Genomic DNA, 18035 nt, shown 5'->3' on the forward strand with positions numbered 1-18035 from the left:
CAGATATCGTTTTCTATCGCGATCTTCATGTGGAAAACACAAGACAAATGGCGGTGCTTGAAGGAGCTTTTCGCAAAGCGTCGTCAAAGTTCAAAATTTTCGAGCTTAATGCTCACCAGAAGCTTGCAATTAGAAAAGTTTTAGTCGAGAAAAAAAATGTTTTTGTCAAGCTGCCTACAGGATCCGGGAAATCGTTAATATATCAAGCACTCCCGCTCGTGTTTTACCATGTTACCGATGAAAGTGGTCATATTATTGTTATTGTTGTTGCGTTGTACGAACGTGCGGAAACACTCGATAATTCGGGCCGATTTCCTGTACCGGTGATAAGAAGCCACGAACAGAACTAATCGGGTTCGCTCCAGCTTGCAGCGGACTGGCAAATGAAGAAGTACAAGTAGTGTAGGAGACGTTGGCCGACCTAAATTGCAGTGTTCTCGAAGCCTTCGCCCGGTTTGTTGACTGCAAGCACGCGCTTTTTTCCTCCTGATCTCCATCTGTAGGTCGAAGCAACCGTTTAGCCCTTGGCCTCGATTGAAAGGCGTCTTGTATTTCGTTTTGATTATTGATGTAATTTACTGTTTCTTATATATTCTGACTTTTATAATCTGTAGTAACCTCTTGAAGTAGTGCGTAAAAAGAGTTTCAGTTCAGTTTTTAGCTTCTACTTTCTCAGTTGCTCGCTGAAACTCTAACAACCGCTCAAACAATCTAGCGTTCGTGTCGTTGGCGTAGCAGTTGACGTCTATGTTAAGCGTAGATTCTATAATTTCAACGAAATTGTGAGAATATATACTCTATCTTTACCAGGGCACAACGATGAACATGTGAAACATTTTGAGCTCTCACTGACAAATTTCTTCAGTGATTCTCCCGACATGATAGCTAGATCATCTGCAACATCCACATTTTCGCGTGAAACCTTACGTCATTCAGATTTTCTGGTATGTGATTGGTCTGTTCAATAGACCGCGAACAAACCGCAAGGACAATGAGAAAGGAATGTAGTTCGGTTGTCAGCAGCCGTTCTTTTGGGGGAGCGTTGCGTGACATCCAAAAAAACGGATGCGAGGGAGACTAGGATAAATGCTGCACGTTTCCGTGAAGGAAAAGTGATAGGCCCTGTCAATTATTGATGATTCCCTGAGAATCCAAAAAGCTTATTGACGTCTTTGACAGGGTGGGTCCATCTTACATAGAAGTACTATTAGTAGCTTAGAGGTTCCGAAAGGGCGGAACATTTTTTATGTTATTTTACCCCAGCAGGGTCGAGGAATTGGCCTAACCAGGGCTATTATCAAGAGCTTAGCAGAAGTGTTGAAGTTTCATCTTTACTGGACAGTGGATGACGACAACCGGTTTATGTTTCAGTTTGGCGAGATTATTCGCTTGTGGCCCAAGTGCTCCATAGGTAGAGGGCTCTTGTTTGGCCAACGTGTTTTCCAAACATGCCCGAAGAAGACTGTTAAAGAAATGTCGGAATATGAAAGGTATAATCTTTGTATGGAGGTCGCAGGAAACCTGCCAAATTATGCCGATGAAGTAAAGAGGAAAGCCCATTTCCTTTTCCTAGATAGGGCAAGGTTTGAGGAGCTTCAGCGGAACCCGAGCCGTTTGTACTCTCCGTTTCTGAATATTTCCAAAGAACGTGACTGAACCCCGCCCAAAAAGAAGAGATGAAGGAGTGTGAGCAAAAGTTTCTTGAAGAATGCAGGAAGTGCCTGTTCGAAGACACTATCGACCACATAGCTCACGTTTCCTTTGGTCGTGAGTCTGGTAGAAGGTCTGATTATGTTAACTTGTTTCCGAAAGCAGACTACAGGGAGAGTGATCAGCGGTACCAGGTGGTTCTCCACAACACAAGAGCATTGAAAGAAAGGAACTATGTCAGCGATGAGGTCATTTTCGATCTACATGAATGCCAAGTCAAGGATGCGAACAAAAGAAAAACCCCCTTTTGGGGATTAAGAGGAGAAGATGAGTCATTTTCATGTGCGTCAACCGTCGGTGGTATAAAGGGCTATCAAGTGATTCGAGTTGTCCTCAGTACCAAAAAGCTTATCAGCGTCTTTGACATTTTAGGTCCATCTTACATAGAATCAGAATCGCCCAACAGTTACGAAGATGAGGAGAAAATGGCCGGGGTTTCCTAGTCTCGTGGATCTTTGACAAGATGTAAGTTGAAGCAGTTTTTCATAACTGTATTTACTTGTGGAAGTTTTTTTGCTCCTTATTGCAGCTTGTGTGACATTGATTGAACAAATTAGATTTGAATTTGACTAACTTCGTTGCCATGTAGTTACTTAGCCTAAGCATAGTTAGTAGAGAGGACTGGTTAGGAAACGCGGCAAACTTCAGTCGGATAGGTTATTGTTCGATTTTATCGAGGTCACGTGACAATGACCCTGCACACATAAATCCAAAATGGCACCGCGGGCTTGTTTCGACAGTCACGTAGCGTTTAAGTTTTTGGATTTTCTCCGTGATCGAGCGACATCTTACCTTCAGAATATAGCTAAAAACATTAATCAAGTCAGTGGACATAATGCCAGGTGAAAATTGTTCAGTGTTTGGCTGTGGAACGTGTAGGAGAAGTAAAGGAATTGGATTCTGGAAGCTACCGGCGCCGCGAAACGCAGAATACAAGAAGTGGCGAGAAGACTGGCTGAAAATAAATAAGTTACTCTATGTTAAATACTTTAACCATATAGCCTTTATACTCATTTTTGCCCATAAAATAATCATTAATGAGCAATATTTAATATGTTTTTTTAATATGTTGCAGGTTGTAGCTACCAAATTAATCTTTTGTAATAAATTACTTATTGACAAACTGTTGCAGGCTCTTAATTCTAACTATATCTGCCTTTCTTGTTCTTTGCTGGCTCTACAAATTTCCTTTCGTAGTGTTTTTGTTTTCATTTGTTTACATTGAATTTTGTGTTTCTGTATAACATCTTTGGCCAGTGAAAAACACCGTACAGTAACATATAAATGAATAATGCTGTCCAAAACATCTTTTGCAATGCTGTTATCTACCACTGTGTCTGAGTCCAACAACATGGTGTTATATGCTTAGACCAATTGAACATCACCGGCTGATTTGGATTCTATCTTAACATTGTCAATCTTCAGCTGGAGACTTCCTGAGGTCAGAATCCTAAAATTATGTTCTATTCTCTTAAAAATTGTTTGAGCTTGTTTAGAAATAACCCAAAGTCCACCTCGGTTTAAAGATGAAATTAGTTTTTGACTCCCTGCAACATGCAAATCTTCTGCTTTGCCAGCTTTCAGTATTGAAGCTGTTTGTTCAGTATGTGCTGTGGGATTATATACATTGTTCACCTTGCTATAAAGCTTGTGCCGTACATATCCTCCAGTATATTGTAAGCCTGCCATTTCTCTATTACACAGTTTAGTAGGGATATTGGGATTTGGTGATTCATCTTTCTGTTTGGTGTGAGCTATCAAACAATCAGCCACTTTGGTACTAAGCAATGTTGCCGCATTACTTGACAACCCCACAAAAATCTTTGTTGAATTGAGGCCTATTCTTGAATAGTACTTCGAGTAGAATTGTTCTGCATTTCCAGTTTTAACCAAACGCATATACATGGATTCTACTTCTGAGAAGTTCATATTTTCTTCATCCCAGGCAATCGTATATCTTCGTAGCTCTTCTTTTACGCTTTGAGGGTAGATTTTCTTTCAATTTTTTTTATCTTGTGCTTTCATTGATAACGCTTCGAAGTCTTCAGCAGTGAATTTGGCTTCTTGAGTCGGTTGATTTCCCCGCGCTTGTTCCTCCTTATGCTTTATTGTCTTGTCTTTTTAATCCAGCCTTAGTCTTGCATTTCTTTTGGCACAACTCGCAAACAATTCCCTCTTCGTATTGAACCTAAAAATCGAAAGACTTTCAGTAAAAAAAATATGTTGTTGTACTACGACCGATGCCATTGCTAAGGGCATCAATAACTACAAAGTTTTTGGGCGAAAATAACGTTTTAAAGGCTTCTAAAAGACGTACAGAGTCAGCTGCTTCGACAAAGTGCTCTTGTAATTCTTCCTCGATTTCCAAAGTTTCCAATATGGCATCAAAATCGTCGCCGAAGAAAAATAAGTCGTTCATGTCCTCCATGTTGTTTTGGTTCTGTGCAGGGTCATTGGTCACGTGGCGTTCAAGCGAAGCTCAGAGGACAGACAATAGGCCGGCCCTTTGAAGTTTGCCGCGTTTCCTAACCAGTCCCCTCTACTAACTATGGCCTAAGGGACATAATAAAACTGTATTTGCATAATTTTGTTTTCCAATGTGCGACACCTATCTCACATCAAAACAATAAATAAAGTTTAAATTTTATTTACTTCAGTGTCATAGCTGCAGTTAATGGTGTTGTGGCCCTCCAATGAGGACGGAACAGTTGAGGGCAGTGTATTTTAATGTTGTATGAAAAATGTTATATCACAAAGTTATATGGTATTATACATCATTACATAAATGGTTAATCGCTTTCAAGTTTTATTGTCAGAACGTGAGTCTCGCTTGATTGCCACTGAGGTCTATTTTACAGGAAAGTGGAAGATCGCCTGAGGGTGTAAGTCATCTCCGAATTTTGATCGTTAAAAAAGCTTTTACCACCCTCAAAACTCCCTTTGCTGACCTGCTTGGCCATCGTGCTATTTCTTTAATATTTCAATGCTTTGTTTGGAAACTTTATCTTTCTTTTATCTTTCCAAGTTGGTTAGGGTAAGTGCAAAGGGAGGGGAAAAAGGTTTCTTCGGATCATAGGTATTTTGCCAATGTGGTCTCATCCTTATAGAGATACGCTTTACATTAATTTCGTAAGGCTAGCACCAAGAAACTGAAACAGAAGATAAGACTAAATAACGGCCGTGGCTAACGCACCATAACAGACCAACCAGTCTGGGGACGAATCAGCAGGCTGTGACTAACACACCATAACAGACCAACCAGTCTGGGCCCGGGACATTTAGGGTTATCTGACTTCAAATATTGCTCCCACAGTTGATTAACAAGTTACTTCACCCTAAATCATTCGATTAATCGTCCCTGATTGGGGTTTGCAGTGTTATATACTGCGTGCGTGTTTTACGGGTGTGTCATGTGGCCAAGATTTTAGTAATCAGAGGTTTCTGCTCTGTCAATTTCTGCCAATTAGCTCTTCTAAGACGGAAGAGGTTGCACTGAAGAAAGTAGTTTAATTCTTGAGGCTGTAAAGATGCCGATCACGCACTGCTTCATTTTCTTTATGAAAACTGCGACATCCGTTGACAAGACAGGAAAATGATGCCTTCTTGATTAACGTTTTTTTAGACACCTGGCAATCATTTGGAAACCACGGCCGATTTCGATCCTTTTGCAATTTATGGTGTGTGGGATTTTCTGATGCGTTTGCGATCTCGTTGTTTAAATGAAGAAAATGAAAAAGATATATAAGTTTGAGCTGAGTTAGCATCACCCCGGTTTTCTTTTAGTTTTATCTACCTTTCCACTAATAATGACCACATTAATTTGTCATAGGGGATAAAAAGGAAGCTCCAATCAGAGCACGCCAAAAAGCATCTTTTCCCAGTTTGAAATATATTTTAAATATAGGTAATTATTTAATGATTTTAGTTCAATGCTGCACGTTGCCATAAAGGAAAAAATCAATTGGCCCTGTCAATTATTGATGATACCCCGAGAATCCAGAACTAGTCATATATCTTTTGGTTTTAAGTCTTTGTTGAAAAACTGTAATTATATCACGAATCTACAGAAAAACAGCTGATGACACGTCGTGCGAACAGTTGGAAATAAACCAGTATCGTGATAAACAAAAAGAAAATCAGGAAATTAAATGAAAGAACCTAAAGATGTGTAAATGCCCACTGGATATTTCTCACGTAATATTCCGGATTCTACTCCACTAATGACAGCACTGTTTTTTGATTAGTTGATTTTTTTTTTCATAAATACTAATCGTTTAGAAGATATTTAGTCATCGCAGTTTGGAATCGTTCTTTTAAATGCAAATGCTTTTAAATCGTGGCATTTGGTTAATGGTTTGGCATTGACCGATGACTTGGATTTGTAGGTGGTATACATTGACTATAGAAACTGAAATCCCTTTTACAAGAAAGGAACTTTCAGCTGTCACTGTCTGAACAAACGCACTGAGATTCTTTTCGCAGATGTTTTGTTTTCTCAGTTGTCATCGTCTTCTCAAGGTAAGGCTGTTGTTGTACCACAGAGTGAACAAATAATTATTATTGTGATATGAAGGTTTCCGAGGTGGCCGAGTTTCCTTAAAATTGTGTCTACATTTCGAAACAGAAAACTTTGCGAAATCGACTAAGAAACCTACATATTTTGCCAGTTCGTGTTGGCGACTAACATCGGAGCATTCTTCATAGCTCTTCGATCAATAATCAGTTAAATAGCTATCTAATTTACATCAACAGGCTGATAGAACTAAGTACAGCTAGTTTTCCTTTTCACATTTCACCAAGTGAAGTGCATCAATCTTACTGAAAACTTTTTTCTCAAATAAAAAGCACACATGTGAATAATTAATATGTGTCTGACCTTGAAAATTCTCAGTAAATACCATGCAGAAAAGAACTCAGAATTTTAAACTTTCTGCAATTCACGGCTAGAGCAAAAAGAAGGGTTGTTGGAATTTATCACAACTATCAATATCTTACTTAATGTGTGATCGACCGAATATATTTAGGGAAACTTTCGCAATTCTCAGATCGCAGCAAGCTGCTTAATATTTGTACGAGATGATTGGCGTCCTGCAGGGTTTTACAGATTGAAGGATATTTTCTAAGTGCGTTTTCTTTTAGAGTTGAACGGAAATTGCTATGGAAACTGATTTACCCGAAAGGAGTTTCTCCAGAAACTGATTTACCCTAAATATTTAACATGTGGGGACGATTTCAACCGTAGAGCGTTTTCTTCTAAGTTGAAAACTTACTTTTTCATTTCTCTGTTGAAAAAAGTATGCTCAAGACTAACAAATTACTGCCATTACAGTGAATACGATTTTATGGTACCAATTGCCCTTACAAATGTTTTAGAGCATTTCATATCATTTCATCTCAAGTCTTCACATTAAAATTAATTTGAAGAGGATTACAGTTCTGTAGTGCCTTAGGTAAGGAAAAACCTTTTTCCTTTTCGATACTTGATTTTGTAAATTGGTGAAATACATGTGAGTTCTTTTTTTAACGAAAAAGATCGACATGCATCAAGCCGAGGTCCGTGTTTTTAGGATTTCCCGCAATGGGAAGTCACGCAGAGACGATTTAGGTTTGTGATTGAGCTCCATAATTGATTTCAACGAAATAGGATTTTTCCAGATTAATATTTCCGTCGCAATATTTAAAAAAAAAAAAAAAGAGAGAAAAAAATATCAGATAAAAAAGGATATGCGCACACATCTTTGCTTACATTTAACCTCGAGTCAACAAGGAAGCTGACTTCATCGCTGACAGTTCGAAAAGTAATTAAAATGTAAGTGCGTAGTCTTGAATTATTCATTCAGTCAGTATTTGAAAATTGATTGTGTCTCAGCCAGCATCCATCCAAACTGCTTATGTCTGAGACTTTCGTTTAGGAGAGGAACAGATCCAAAGGCGAAACGAGTTAACAGGTAAGTTGGACAAAGATCGAGGTCTGCGACAGAATATTTAAGTCACCCAACTCACTCATTTCTTTCTTCTTTCTGATTCCTAAATTCTTAATATCAGATCCTTTGAGGCCATACTCAAAACACTATTTTAGTGCAATTTAGCAGTCTTATCTGTCGAACAAAAAGGATCAATGCCTTTCTTTTTATATTAGCTTGCACGATATTTTTTGTATTGAACTTAATTATCTCTGACATGAATATATTCGTGAGATCTGAAGACGTAAAAACGTTATTGAATTAAGTCACTGTCAAGGTTAAATGTAAAATATGTTTTGATACGGGAGGTAAACTTTTAATCATTGTGCTCCAAGCAAATTTGATTATGATATCTTAGATACTTAATAATTTTGTGTCAAGGAAGCAATGAAATTCTTAATTATATCAACAGACTTTTAATTGGTATCTGTCAATCATAGTTTTGATTGTTAAGGCCTACACCAAGTTGATTTACCACAGTCGTTTGCTGCATTTTCAGAGCCATGGCTACCAATTTTTTTTCACCTAAATTGGCTCCCCGTCATTAAAAAGGATTGAATTCAGTAAGATTCGAACTTTAACCCATAAAGCACTGAACGGAATAGCTCCGCTCCGCACCTATGTGCTACCGCAAGTTCATCATCTCACCCTTAGTCTTTGCTTTGGATTTATCATTGGAAGTAGTGGACCATTAGACCCAGGCATACGGTGCCCGGTTTTTCTCTGTAGCTGCACCAAGTCTCTGGAATTCCTTACCGGTAAATATCAAAAAGGCGTAAACTTTGTTCTCCTTTAAAAATTTGCTCCAAACATTTTCATTTAATCAATTTTAAATTAGTTCGTATAAGATTATTCTAATTCCTTTGGCATGTTTCTTTTATTTCTTACATCCGTAAAGCAGCTTTAGATCCCTAACCCTAAGCAGCGCTTTTGAAGAATTTTACTGCTATCATCGCTATGATTAATTGTCGATTTGCACAAGCTTTCGGACTGAAATAAACCATCACTTGTCCTCCATGTGTATTTTAAAAGGAAAATTGTTTAACTTAACGAGCGAAAGTGTCAACGAAGAATCGAATGATTACCGCAGCTGATGCCGTATTCGTTTTTCCAGAAAGAATCTGCCTAGGCAGGTGTTGGTATTGGAATTAGTTTTCATGAAAACACATCAGTAAACTGTCATGTATATGCTGAGATGTTTGATGGTGATGGAGAATAGATAATTTTTCTATCAATGTATACTTGTTGGATCAGGTACATTGTTTTGGAAAATCATCTATTTACTGGTCTAATCTAAATATGAACAGGCCTAAACATACATGTTGAAGTATTTTCTTTGGAAAAACTTAGTTGCACAAGAAATCAATTACGAATTGAAAGCGATAACGGAAAAAGAAATTCCTTCGACCTTCGCTTGACAGAGACACTTTACAAACTGTGCAATTATTAGAAATTGTTTTGTTTTCTGAAGCTTTTGTTCTTCTTAATTCTTGCCATTGTATTTGGCGTCCATAGAAGGTAGTAATCACCCAGTTATTTGCATTTTGCTATTACATTCAAGAGAAAAGTAAATCATTATCGAACTGGCCCTCGAAAGGAATATTAATTTGATGAGATTAGCGGAGAAAAAGCATTGAAAGTGACCGATTCAAACCTGATTCTTGTGGTAAGCTGAGAAACATGCATCTTTTCCACATCTAATTCATCAAACGTTCACACAAACGCGAAATCAAATTAATTCAAAGACTCTTTACTTTTTGCTCGACGTATTGTCTAGGGGGGCCTCAAACGATTAAATATTCAGCTCCCATAAAGGAAAGAAACGTAAGCAAGAACTGCCTATGGATATACGCATTGTTGATATTGTGTAATTTTTTTTCTTACGGAAAGTAAGCAAAATGTTTCTCATATCTATAGAAGGCAAATAATTTACGGTTGCTGACAGATTAGTTCATCATTCATTGCTCATTGAGCTGCTTTGATGATGAATCCTTTTTTCGCAGCCGTGACTAGAAAAATGCTCGCTTAAGTTCGGTTGACCACAACGATCACAAGCTATTAGGAAAAGCCTCAGCAAAAATGTTGGATTGGGAACAGCAAATATTTAAGTTTCAAACGAAATAATCAATTAGGGATGGAGCAGGTGTTATACTGGATGCAAATAGAAATAAAAACGTTTGAATCGTTTGAATATAAATTTTAAGTACCTCAATAGAAGAATCAATTCCAGAGTTGTATAATATAAGGATATATAGATATATACATATATAGATAATTCCTTGGGTGGGTCATAATTATCACTATTACACAAGGTACGTCAACACACAACAGAGACAACGAAAAGTACATCGACCATTCCCATAACCTACAGCTTGGACGGGCAGTAAATAGATTTAAACTTTCTCTTTCTTTGTTTTGCATCCAAGCCTGTAATGATCAGCTCACCATTTGGAAATCCTCACCGCTCCTACCCAACCTAAATCCCTTCATGTTTAATTTTTTCAAAATCATGATATCGTGAGTAAGGTCGTCATTGTACAGCGTGGTTAAATGTAACAACAATAAATTATTATCATTAGTTTCGTGATGTACTTCGAGTTCTAATGTGGATATGTATGTTTCCACCGCAAGCGATTGGCTACTTGTCAGCTTATGAAGTATAATATACATTACAATATTTCTCATAGGATAAAGCGTAAGTAACTAAAGAAAGAAAGACATGATTCTCGTCGGAAGTGACTAAATTGTGAGACAAACTGCAACTTGAAGAGGCTTTGTAAATATAATTCCTATCTTTCAATTCTAAACGATCACTGAAATTTTTAAGTTTCTTAATTATCTCCAAGAATTACTCAGTGTCGATATGAAAATTATAAAGTTTTCCTTGAAGAGAATACTAAAATTTAAATTTCAATGTTCTTTATCAGCTTTTATATCAGTTTCATCGACGCATCACTAAATTGTAAAAATGGCTGTGTAGATTTTAATTTTTTAGACAAAAACGGATACCTTGCTACCCTCTTAGTAACTTAGCAATTCATGGTACGATGGGCGAAATTTACCTAAATTCAATTCCATAAACAAGGCTGGGCAAGAAATAGAATTTTCAATTAAAAATTTATGAAAAAGAAAGTAATTTCATTCGAAGATTTAATCTTCGTATGGTTTTTTAATCACTATGGAAGCTAAACAAAAAAACTCATATTTAGCTCTATAAATGAACAAATCACCCAATTTTTTAGCAAAATATTTCGAAACTTTAACATGTTTACTACGTCTCCAAGGTGTAAAGTATTGCAATCCACAAGAACTAATTGATTGGAAATTACTACTCAACACACATACACCAGCTGTCAACAGCTGGCTTGCAGTCGTTTTCTGCGTGCGGTCTATAGAATAAAAACAATAGAAGCCACAAGAACACTTTCCTTTTGCGTTATTTTATAATTCATCTTCGTCTGGGAGATATCGAGCTTTTATAAAGTCATGATGTCTGATAAAAATATGGAATTGCTGGCTACCAGGACATCATTAAATGTAGCCAGGCTCCCGATAGCACTTTGTACAAATATCTTTCATAGATCTAGATGCAGGAAAAACATTGCTAGCGGCTTGGCCCAACACTGCATGCATTGCTTTTTCCAAAACCAAGCTTCGGAGCTCAGTGAAAGGAAAAACAGCGAGGAGTAAAACTGAAGGAGTCGGCTAAAACTGGAGGAGTCACGTAAATAAGGATTTCCATTATTACTCTTGAATCTTACAACGTGAAGTGATATCCCTTAGCAACTAGAGGAAGATCTACCTCCGCGGTTTGTAAGTGTAAGAATTCTTTTACGTTAAAGGTATTTTTATATTCCGAACATCGCAGATTGTAGAAAGAACACTAGGAAATAAATCATTTAAGTGGACATAATTTAGGCGCAATGACAGGTATCTAAAGTCCCTTCTGAAAGAAGACTTTGTCAAACGTTCTGTTATTATTTTCATTTGCAGGCAAAAGCATGGCTTCTTTGGTATTGGTAACAGCATTTGTCCCAATGGCACTTCATGTTATTTCAATTCCAGCCGTAAACATCACGGCAGATGATGGGATGACAATGGATGATTTAGAAAATAATAAAAAGTGTCCAGATGTTATCAAAGTCAAGTGGAATGAGGTCCATGCTAGAGAGCCCCATGTGATTAAACAAGTCAGCGGTAATCGAACTTTCTACGATGGGTTGTTTCCATGTAAGTAAGATAGACTCATTGAGCAAGAGCTAAGTGGGAGGATTTCAAAGGCACTTCACGATTAAGCGCAATGTTTGGGGGAATAACTGCTACAACTAGGAAAGAAAAATTCACATCCTATGAACCATAAACATCAGCAGACTTATTTTGCCATGTAAATCTACAAGCGCTAACCAGTACGTTTTGTCAAATGAGAGCTGAAGAGTTGAGACCAAAGCAAAAAGAGAAACAGATAAGCAAGAACAGGGATAAAGTTACCATGGTTTCCTTTCCACTTTGTCTCATCAAAAAGGGGTTGGCTCATCATTGATGAAACACTGTAATTCATCGGTGCCGGGGACAGAAGCATACTGAGTCCTTACGCGACATGTAAATTATTCATTTGCGATATTCCAGATATTCCTAAGCATAGAGGTTGCCTTTTGCGCGTTCCGCGCGCAAGGACTTCGCTGTTGCAAATGGATTCACTGTACCAACTCAAAGTATTTTTCTATTGCAGTAAATTTGAAATCTATGCTAGAAAATTGTTGTCCATCTTCTGAGATAAAATACGTTGACGTGGATCAGGCTGATATTTTCCTTCCCGTGATCCTAAACTACAAGGAAAGTGGCCTAAGTTCTCAGAGCAAAGTAGTTCCCATACTTCCCAACACAGGGGTCGCGTTTGTCGTCAAGAGGGCTGACAGAAAACACCTTCCCATTAAAATTTTGTCCTCCATCTTCAGTTCTTGGCCCGTGCTAGTGTTAACATTGTTATTGTCTGTGCTGGCAGGAATCGTCGCCTGGATACTGGTTTGTAGAAATTGTTTTGGTACATTCCGTCAGTCTGATGGTCAGTCTTTCTTTCTGTCTGTCTGTCTGTCTGTCAGTCAGTCACTTACTCAGTCTGTCAGTGCTTCTGTCAGTCTTTCAGTTGCTCAGGTAGTCTTTCTGTCTGTCCGTCAGTGATTAAGTCAGTCTGTCTGACAGTTGCTCAGTTAGTCTGTCTGTCTGTCTGTCAGTCTGTTTGTCTGTGAGTTGGTCGGTTAGTCCGAGGGTCTGTTTGTCTGCCTCGTTGTCTGTCGCTTCAAGAGTCAGTCAGTCTGTTAATCGGTTAGTCTGTCTATCAATCAGTCATTCTGTCAGTCTTTTAGTATGTTAGTATGTTAGTCTGTCGGTTAGTCGGTCAGTCATCCAGTCGGTCAATATGTCTCTCTGTACGCCAGTTAGCCAGTCATTTAGAAAGTTGTGTCTATCTATCTGTATGTCTAACCGGTACCAATGGTGAACAATCATAATTACTTCTACAGGATACCAGGCAAAATACAGAGGAATTTCCCCTGAGCTTCGTTCAAGGATCATGGGAGGGATTTTGGTGGGCTTTTGTGTCCATGACAACAGTCGGGTAAGCTAGAGAACGTTATCAGTCGGGCATATAGTCACTCATATACTACGTCTGTCAATAAATCAGCCATATATTCTTTGTTTCAGCTATGGTGATCGCTGCCCAAAGACTATCTCAGGGAGATTGTTTGCCATCATCTGGATTTTAACTGGGATTTGCATGTGTTCCATTTTCACTGCCATGTTAACAACCTCTCTTACTACAATCAGCTTGGACACTATGATTCCCCTCCCTCAAGCAAAGGTGAATATCATATAATCAGGCCCCGTGGCCCGCCTTGTGACGGGTGTGCTAGACTGCATAAGAAGAGGCTTAGTGGCATAGTAACACCGGCTGGGTTGGTGTGGTGTGGTGTGGGGTAAACACTCCAACCTCTCTTTTCGACCCATAAGGAACTTTATTAATTTGAAACTACGGGAAAATTGGTAGAAACATTAATTCTGTCTAAAATAAGCTACTGTGACATTGTTTTTTATCCACGACCAAAGTTCCTCTCAGCTAGACTATAAAGGCTCCAGTTCGCTATGGCTAGTTTCATCACTTGTAAATATGCAAACAGTATATCTACCATTTTGGATCTTGGCTGGCTACCTATCCTGGAGCTAAAGGACTACTTGCTACTAGAGACTATTTGTAAAGCACTTTATTCTGATAACTGGCCCTCCCATTTAAATTTGCAAGTCGTTAAACCCGTTAGGCATCTCCGTTCCAGTGTTGCTCCAAGGCTTTATGTTCCATTTGTACAAGGCACCTTTCAGCATTCAGCAGCCATGATTTTTAACGAATTGCCGGCAAATTTAAGGAATTGCACAGATTTTAAAGAATCCTGCAGGCTCTGCAAGTCGTTCTTAAAGGCGCGCGCTTTGTCTTCCTTGTAAAGATATAGAAACAAGCCCCACCACCAACCAATATATTCTACATATTTACTTCCATGTATAGTTTTTATTACAATTTAGTTAGTCATTATGATTTAGTTTTAATATTAAATATTAGTATCGTAGGCCTTCACAGATGAAGAGCCACACCTTTTATGTGGATATACTGTGAATAAACCGTTATTATTATTAGTATTATAATTATTATTATTATTATTATTATTAGAAGAAGAATTGTTATAATCTTTTGTGATTATGGCGAATAAAGGATTATACTCATTAGAAGAATAGTACGCTTCCGTGCACTGGCCTCCTGTCTAAGTGGAGAGGCCATACTCTTGGTAGCTGGGCAATACGGAAACCAGGAAACCCCATCTACACACAGATTATACACGTTTACCGTTTTACTCTGGAATATCCTTACTGATAATCATAACAATAACAAAAAAAATAAAAAAGCTTAAGATGGTGAAGACCATTTTCGTGAAAGCTCTTCACCAAAGGGTAACGCAGAGTCTCTTTTCCCGTTCAGTGAGGGTCATCAATAATCAAGATATCAATCGGTATGGATATGTTTTCATCAAGTTTGTAAGCTGGGCTAACACTTTTACCTCAACCTGGCCTGATAAATGAGATTCAGTGCCAACACAATATTCACAAAGGAAAAATTTAATGCTGAGATGAATTTCACTCTTTAATCAAATCTCGTGAAGAGTTTGGTGGAAACTTATACGATGTATTTCAACACTTTTGTGCAGGTGGCGGCTGTCTTCGGCTCCATTGAGGCTACAACAGGCTTTCAAAGACAAGCTCAAGTTATACGTGAGTATCGCTGACTCTCACTGTTATTCAAAAATTGCGAAGTGGAATTTTCCTGCTCTCGTTCTTTGGGTAAGATTTGCGCGTAGCAAGTGGCTCGTGATAACAATGGTCTATCAAGCTGGTGCATGACCGAAGAGTTGTACTGTTTCAAAAGGTCAGAAATAATAGCAGAACCACTGGACACTTGAATAGTTCTTCACTGAAAAAGCATAGTTCGACCGAGATATTCATTGCATTACTCTTAATTGTGGAATAACGATATCTCTTAATTTTTTTCCTAATCCAGGAGTCCACAGCATTAAAGAGATCCAAGAGAAAATTTTGGAAGGGGAAGCCATAGGTATGAAACATTTTGTGTTTAAAATTTTAAAAAAGCCCCGACTTTTTGGGAGTTATGGAGTAAATATATTCACACTCACTTTATTTTCTCACTGTCTAAGGAGGACTCATGGACAGCTTCACCTTGAGTCACTATCGAGACTATTTCCCAGCAAATGAATTCAAAGTACAAGAAGTGATCGCTCAAGAATACCTGGAATATGGTGCACAGATCGAAAACTCTTCTCTGGTCAACCTGGTCAAATGTTTGAAAAACTTGCGCTTTTCTGATGAGTCTGAAATGTATGAATACGCTGAATTGTATATGGGTAAATCAACCAAGGTGAATGATTTCTTTGAAGTTATTAAGTTGCCACATAAAAGGAAAAAACATTATTGGTAAACCAAGTGAACCCATTTTTTGGTGTTCGTCGCACTTTGAAGAAGCCTGCATATGCGACCATTCAATAGGAGGGCTTAGGACGATACAGACGATACAGATGACATTTGTGTTCCACAGGAAAACAAAAAACAAACAGACAACTAAACAAACAAGCCAGAGATGAATTTTCTCATTAGTAACAATTTTCAATTTTAATGGCGCGGACTCTCAATATATTTCTCAATAAAAAACACGTTATCGTCTAATTTGGTGTCTGGAAATACAATATAACAGAGGAGATAAATTCACAGCTACTGAGAAAGAAATTACTTTCAAATCTCTTTCATTTTCTTCTTTTCCTCAGAGTAGCTTAGAGGAGTCAATGACGCCAAACGACCGAACAATCGGTGTAGATCCGGAAGGTCTACTGTTTTATCCAGCATTGTTTACTTGTCTGGGGATCCTCACCTTCTTTCTTATCTCCGGTGCTACCTGGGAACTGTGCCGAAGGACACGCATGCGAAAAAGTGAACGAGGAGGTTGGTTTTGTTGTATAAACTTGTCTGAGGACTAACATGTTCCTAATGGCACATCACTGAATGGATGACTTGGTTGACTAGCGAGGTTGATCATGAGCCAACCTGATTTATGAAATACACCCTACCGCGAAATGTATTCAAGTTATGCAGGCTCAAAAAAACTCAGACAATCCCTCAGTGTCGTTAACATTTGCACTGACACAATAATTGACTATACACTTTAATTCAGAAAGGAGATTTAAGTTATCCTCCTGGGAAACATGGTTTAATAACTTGTGTACTGTGATTGAGGTAAAGTGGTCGCGATTTTGGAGCCAGTTTAAGTTGGGAAGGAGTTAAAGGTTATAAGCAAGACCTAAAAACCTCGTTTTTCAGCTGACGAATGACATTGAACTTACCCTACGCGCCTTTTCCACCATAAACGCAACTAATCATGATATTTTGCAATGGTTTCGGTTGGGAGTCATTTGAGTCGCGGGATTGTATGAAATGACTTTGCCTCCCTGAAGCTGACTTGTTAGCAAAGGATTATTTTCCTCCATTTAAAAATGCTGAAATATCATCTTATTGTCATCAGCTGAGTTATGCAAAAATCTTTTCTTTAATTTACAGCCACTGAAAAGTTGAGCCTACAGGCATCCAGTGAGGAAGATGCTCAAACACAGAAAACGAATGCTATGCTCAGGGAATTTGAAGAACAGGTTGCTGGAGACGTCAGGAAAGCACTCAAGTCTTTGCGGCAGAATTTTAGTGACAGTTTTCTACGCCCCTTTAAAAACTGCAGTAGCGAGACTCAGGAAACCTGGACGTCAGTTTAAGGCTTTATAAACATCGTCTGCAATATCTTATGATATACTGAACAAAAGAAAAATAATGAAGCGACAAACAAAGAGCAAACCAAGGAAAAAGCAAAGGAAAAAGCATAGAACCAAAAAAATCACAGCTGGAATTCCTTCACTCGCCCAATTTGGGGTAACTTAAGGGTATAGTTAGCGTCAAGACAAAGTAATTTAGAACATATAGGGATGCCTTTTTCAGGCTATTTGTTCAGCTTTTTAATCCACTCATGGTTTTGTTTTAGATTTTCTACAATTTCGTACAATGCGCTCTCCTACTATCTTTAAGGTAACTAGGAGTTGCTTCTCTGTAGCCATTGAGTATTAGAAATCTAGTAATCCCTCGAGGCTGTAGACATAGTAAAATCTCTGGTTAACAGCACTCCTTTCAGATCCTTAGCTACCGTAATAATTTTGCTTTCCCAATCTCTATCCTTTAATAGGGGCGGCACATACCTGTATAGCTTATGTCGAGGGATGCAATCAAACCTGTCATAACAGCCTTGCTTTCGTTACTATGAACAGCTTGCCGAAAATCATGCCTCTAATCTATTGTTAAGATAACCTGTTTATAAAGGTCATCTGTATAAAGACTCCCACAATTTCACTATCACGTACCTTTATTAAACGGTCACCAATGTAAGAAACCATAGCGAACGTATCATACCAAGCTTTACTCCACGGCTTGTTATTAAAATTGTAGCTACCAGGGAAGGGGTGTCAGTAGTACTATCAACGATACTACATTTCAACGCCTTCCTGTGTCCAGCATGTATTTATGATAGATAGCAACTCAAGTGCCAATGTCCTACTCTCGGGAGCGGGTCAAGTTCGCTTTCAAACAATAGTTTTTACCCGATACTTGGGCCACTAGCAATCAAACGGTAGCAAAGGTAGTGGGGCTCGTAGAGCAGCTGAAAATGACATTTTTCCAGTTCCATGGCAAAGAAAAACTGTCTTTTGCTCTGAGCAAAGT

At 38.3% G+C, this 18035-nt stretch overlaps 1 protein-coding gene and 2 pseudogenes across 8 annotated transcripts; 2 read left to right on the top strand and 1 right to left on the bottom strand.

The window, feature by feature from the left end:
• Window positions 1-1086: 1086 nt before the first annotated feature.
• On the top strand, window positions 1087-2307 carry LOC148722598 (uncharacterized; annotated as a pseudogene).
• A 446-nt stretch (window positions 2308-2753) lies between these two features.
• Window positions 2754-4242, bottom strand: LOC148722599 (uncharacterized; annotated as a pseudogene).
• A 1705-nt stretch (window positions 4243-5947) lies between these two features.
• On the top strand, window positions 5948-17815 carry LOC111332667 (uncharacterized). 8 transcript variants are annotated; one of them, XM_088735193.1, is made up of 11 exons: window positions 5948-6228; window positions 7580-7658; window positions 11667-11903; window positions 12403-12695; window positions 13193-13287; window positions 13374-13530; window positions 14921-14984; window positions 15271-15324; window positions 15425-15645; window positions 16049-16223; window positions 16836-17815. In XM_088735193.1, the coding sequence occupies exons 3-11, from the start codon at window positions 11675-11677 to the stop codon at window positions 17039-17041; spliced, it is 1494 nt and encodes a 497-aa protein (XP_088591319.1). In that variant the 5' UTR covers window positions 5948-6228; window positions 7580-7658; window positions 11667-11674; the 3' UTR covers window positions 17042-17815. The 8 variants fall into 8 exon arrangements, with proteins under 8 accessions (XP_088591319.1, XP_022793802.2, XP_022793808.2 ...); XM_088735194.1 differs by lacking the exon at window positions 5948-6228 and adding an exon at window positions 6596-7160; XM_022938067.2 differs by lacking the exon at window positions 7580-7658.
• The last annotated feature ends 220 nt before the right edge of the window (window positions 17816-18035 follow it).

The sequence above is a fragment of the Stylophora pistillata genome, chromosome 10, assembly GCF_964205215.1.
Source record: "Stylophora pistillata chromosome 10, jaStyPist1.2, whole genome shotgun sequence".
In the NCBI taxonomy this organism is placed as follows: domain Eukaryota; kingdom Metazoa; phylum Cnidaria; class Anthozoa; order Scleractinia; family Pocilloporidae; genus Stylophora; species Stylophora pistillata.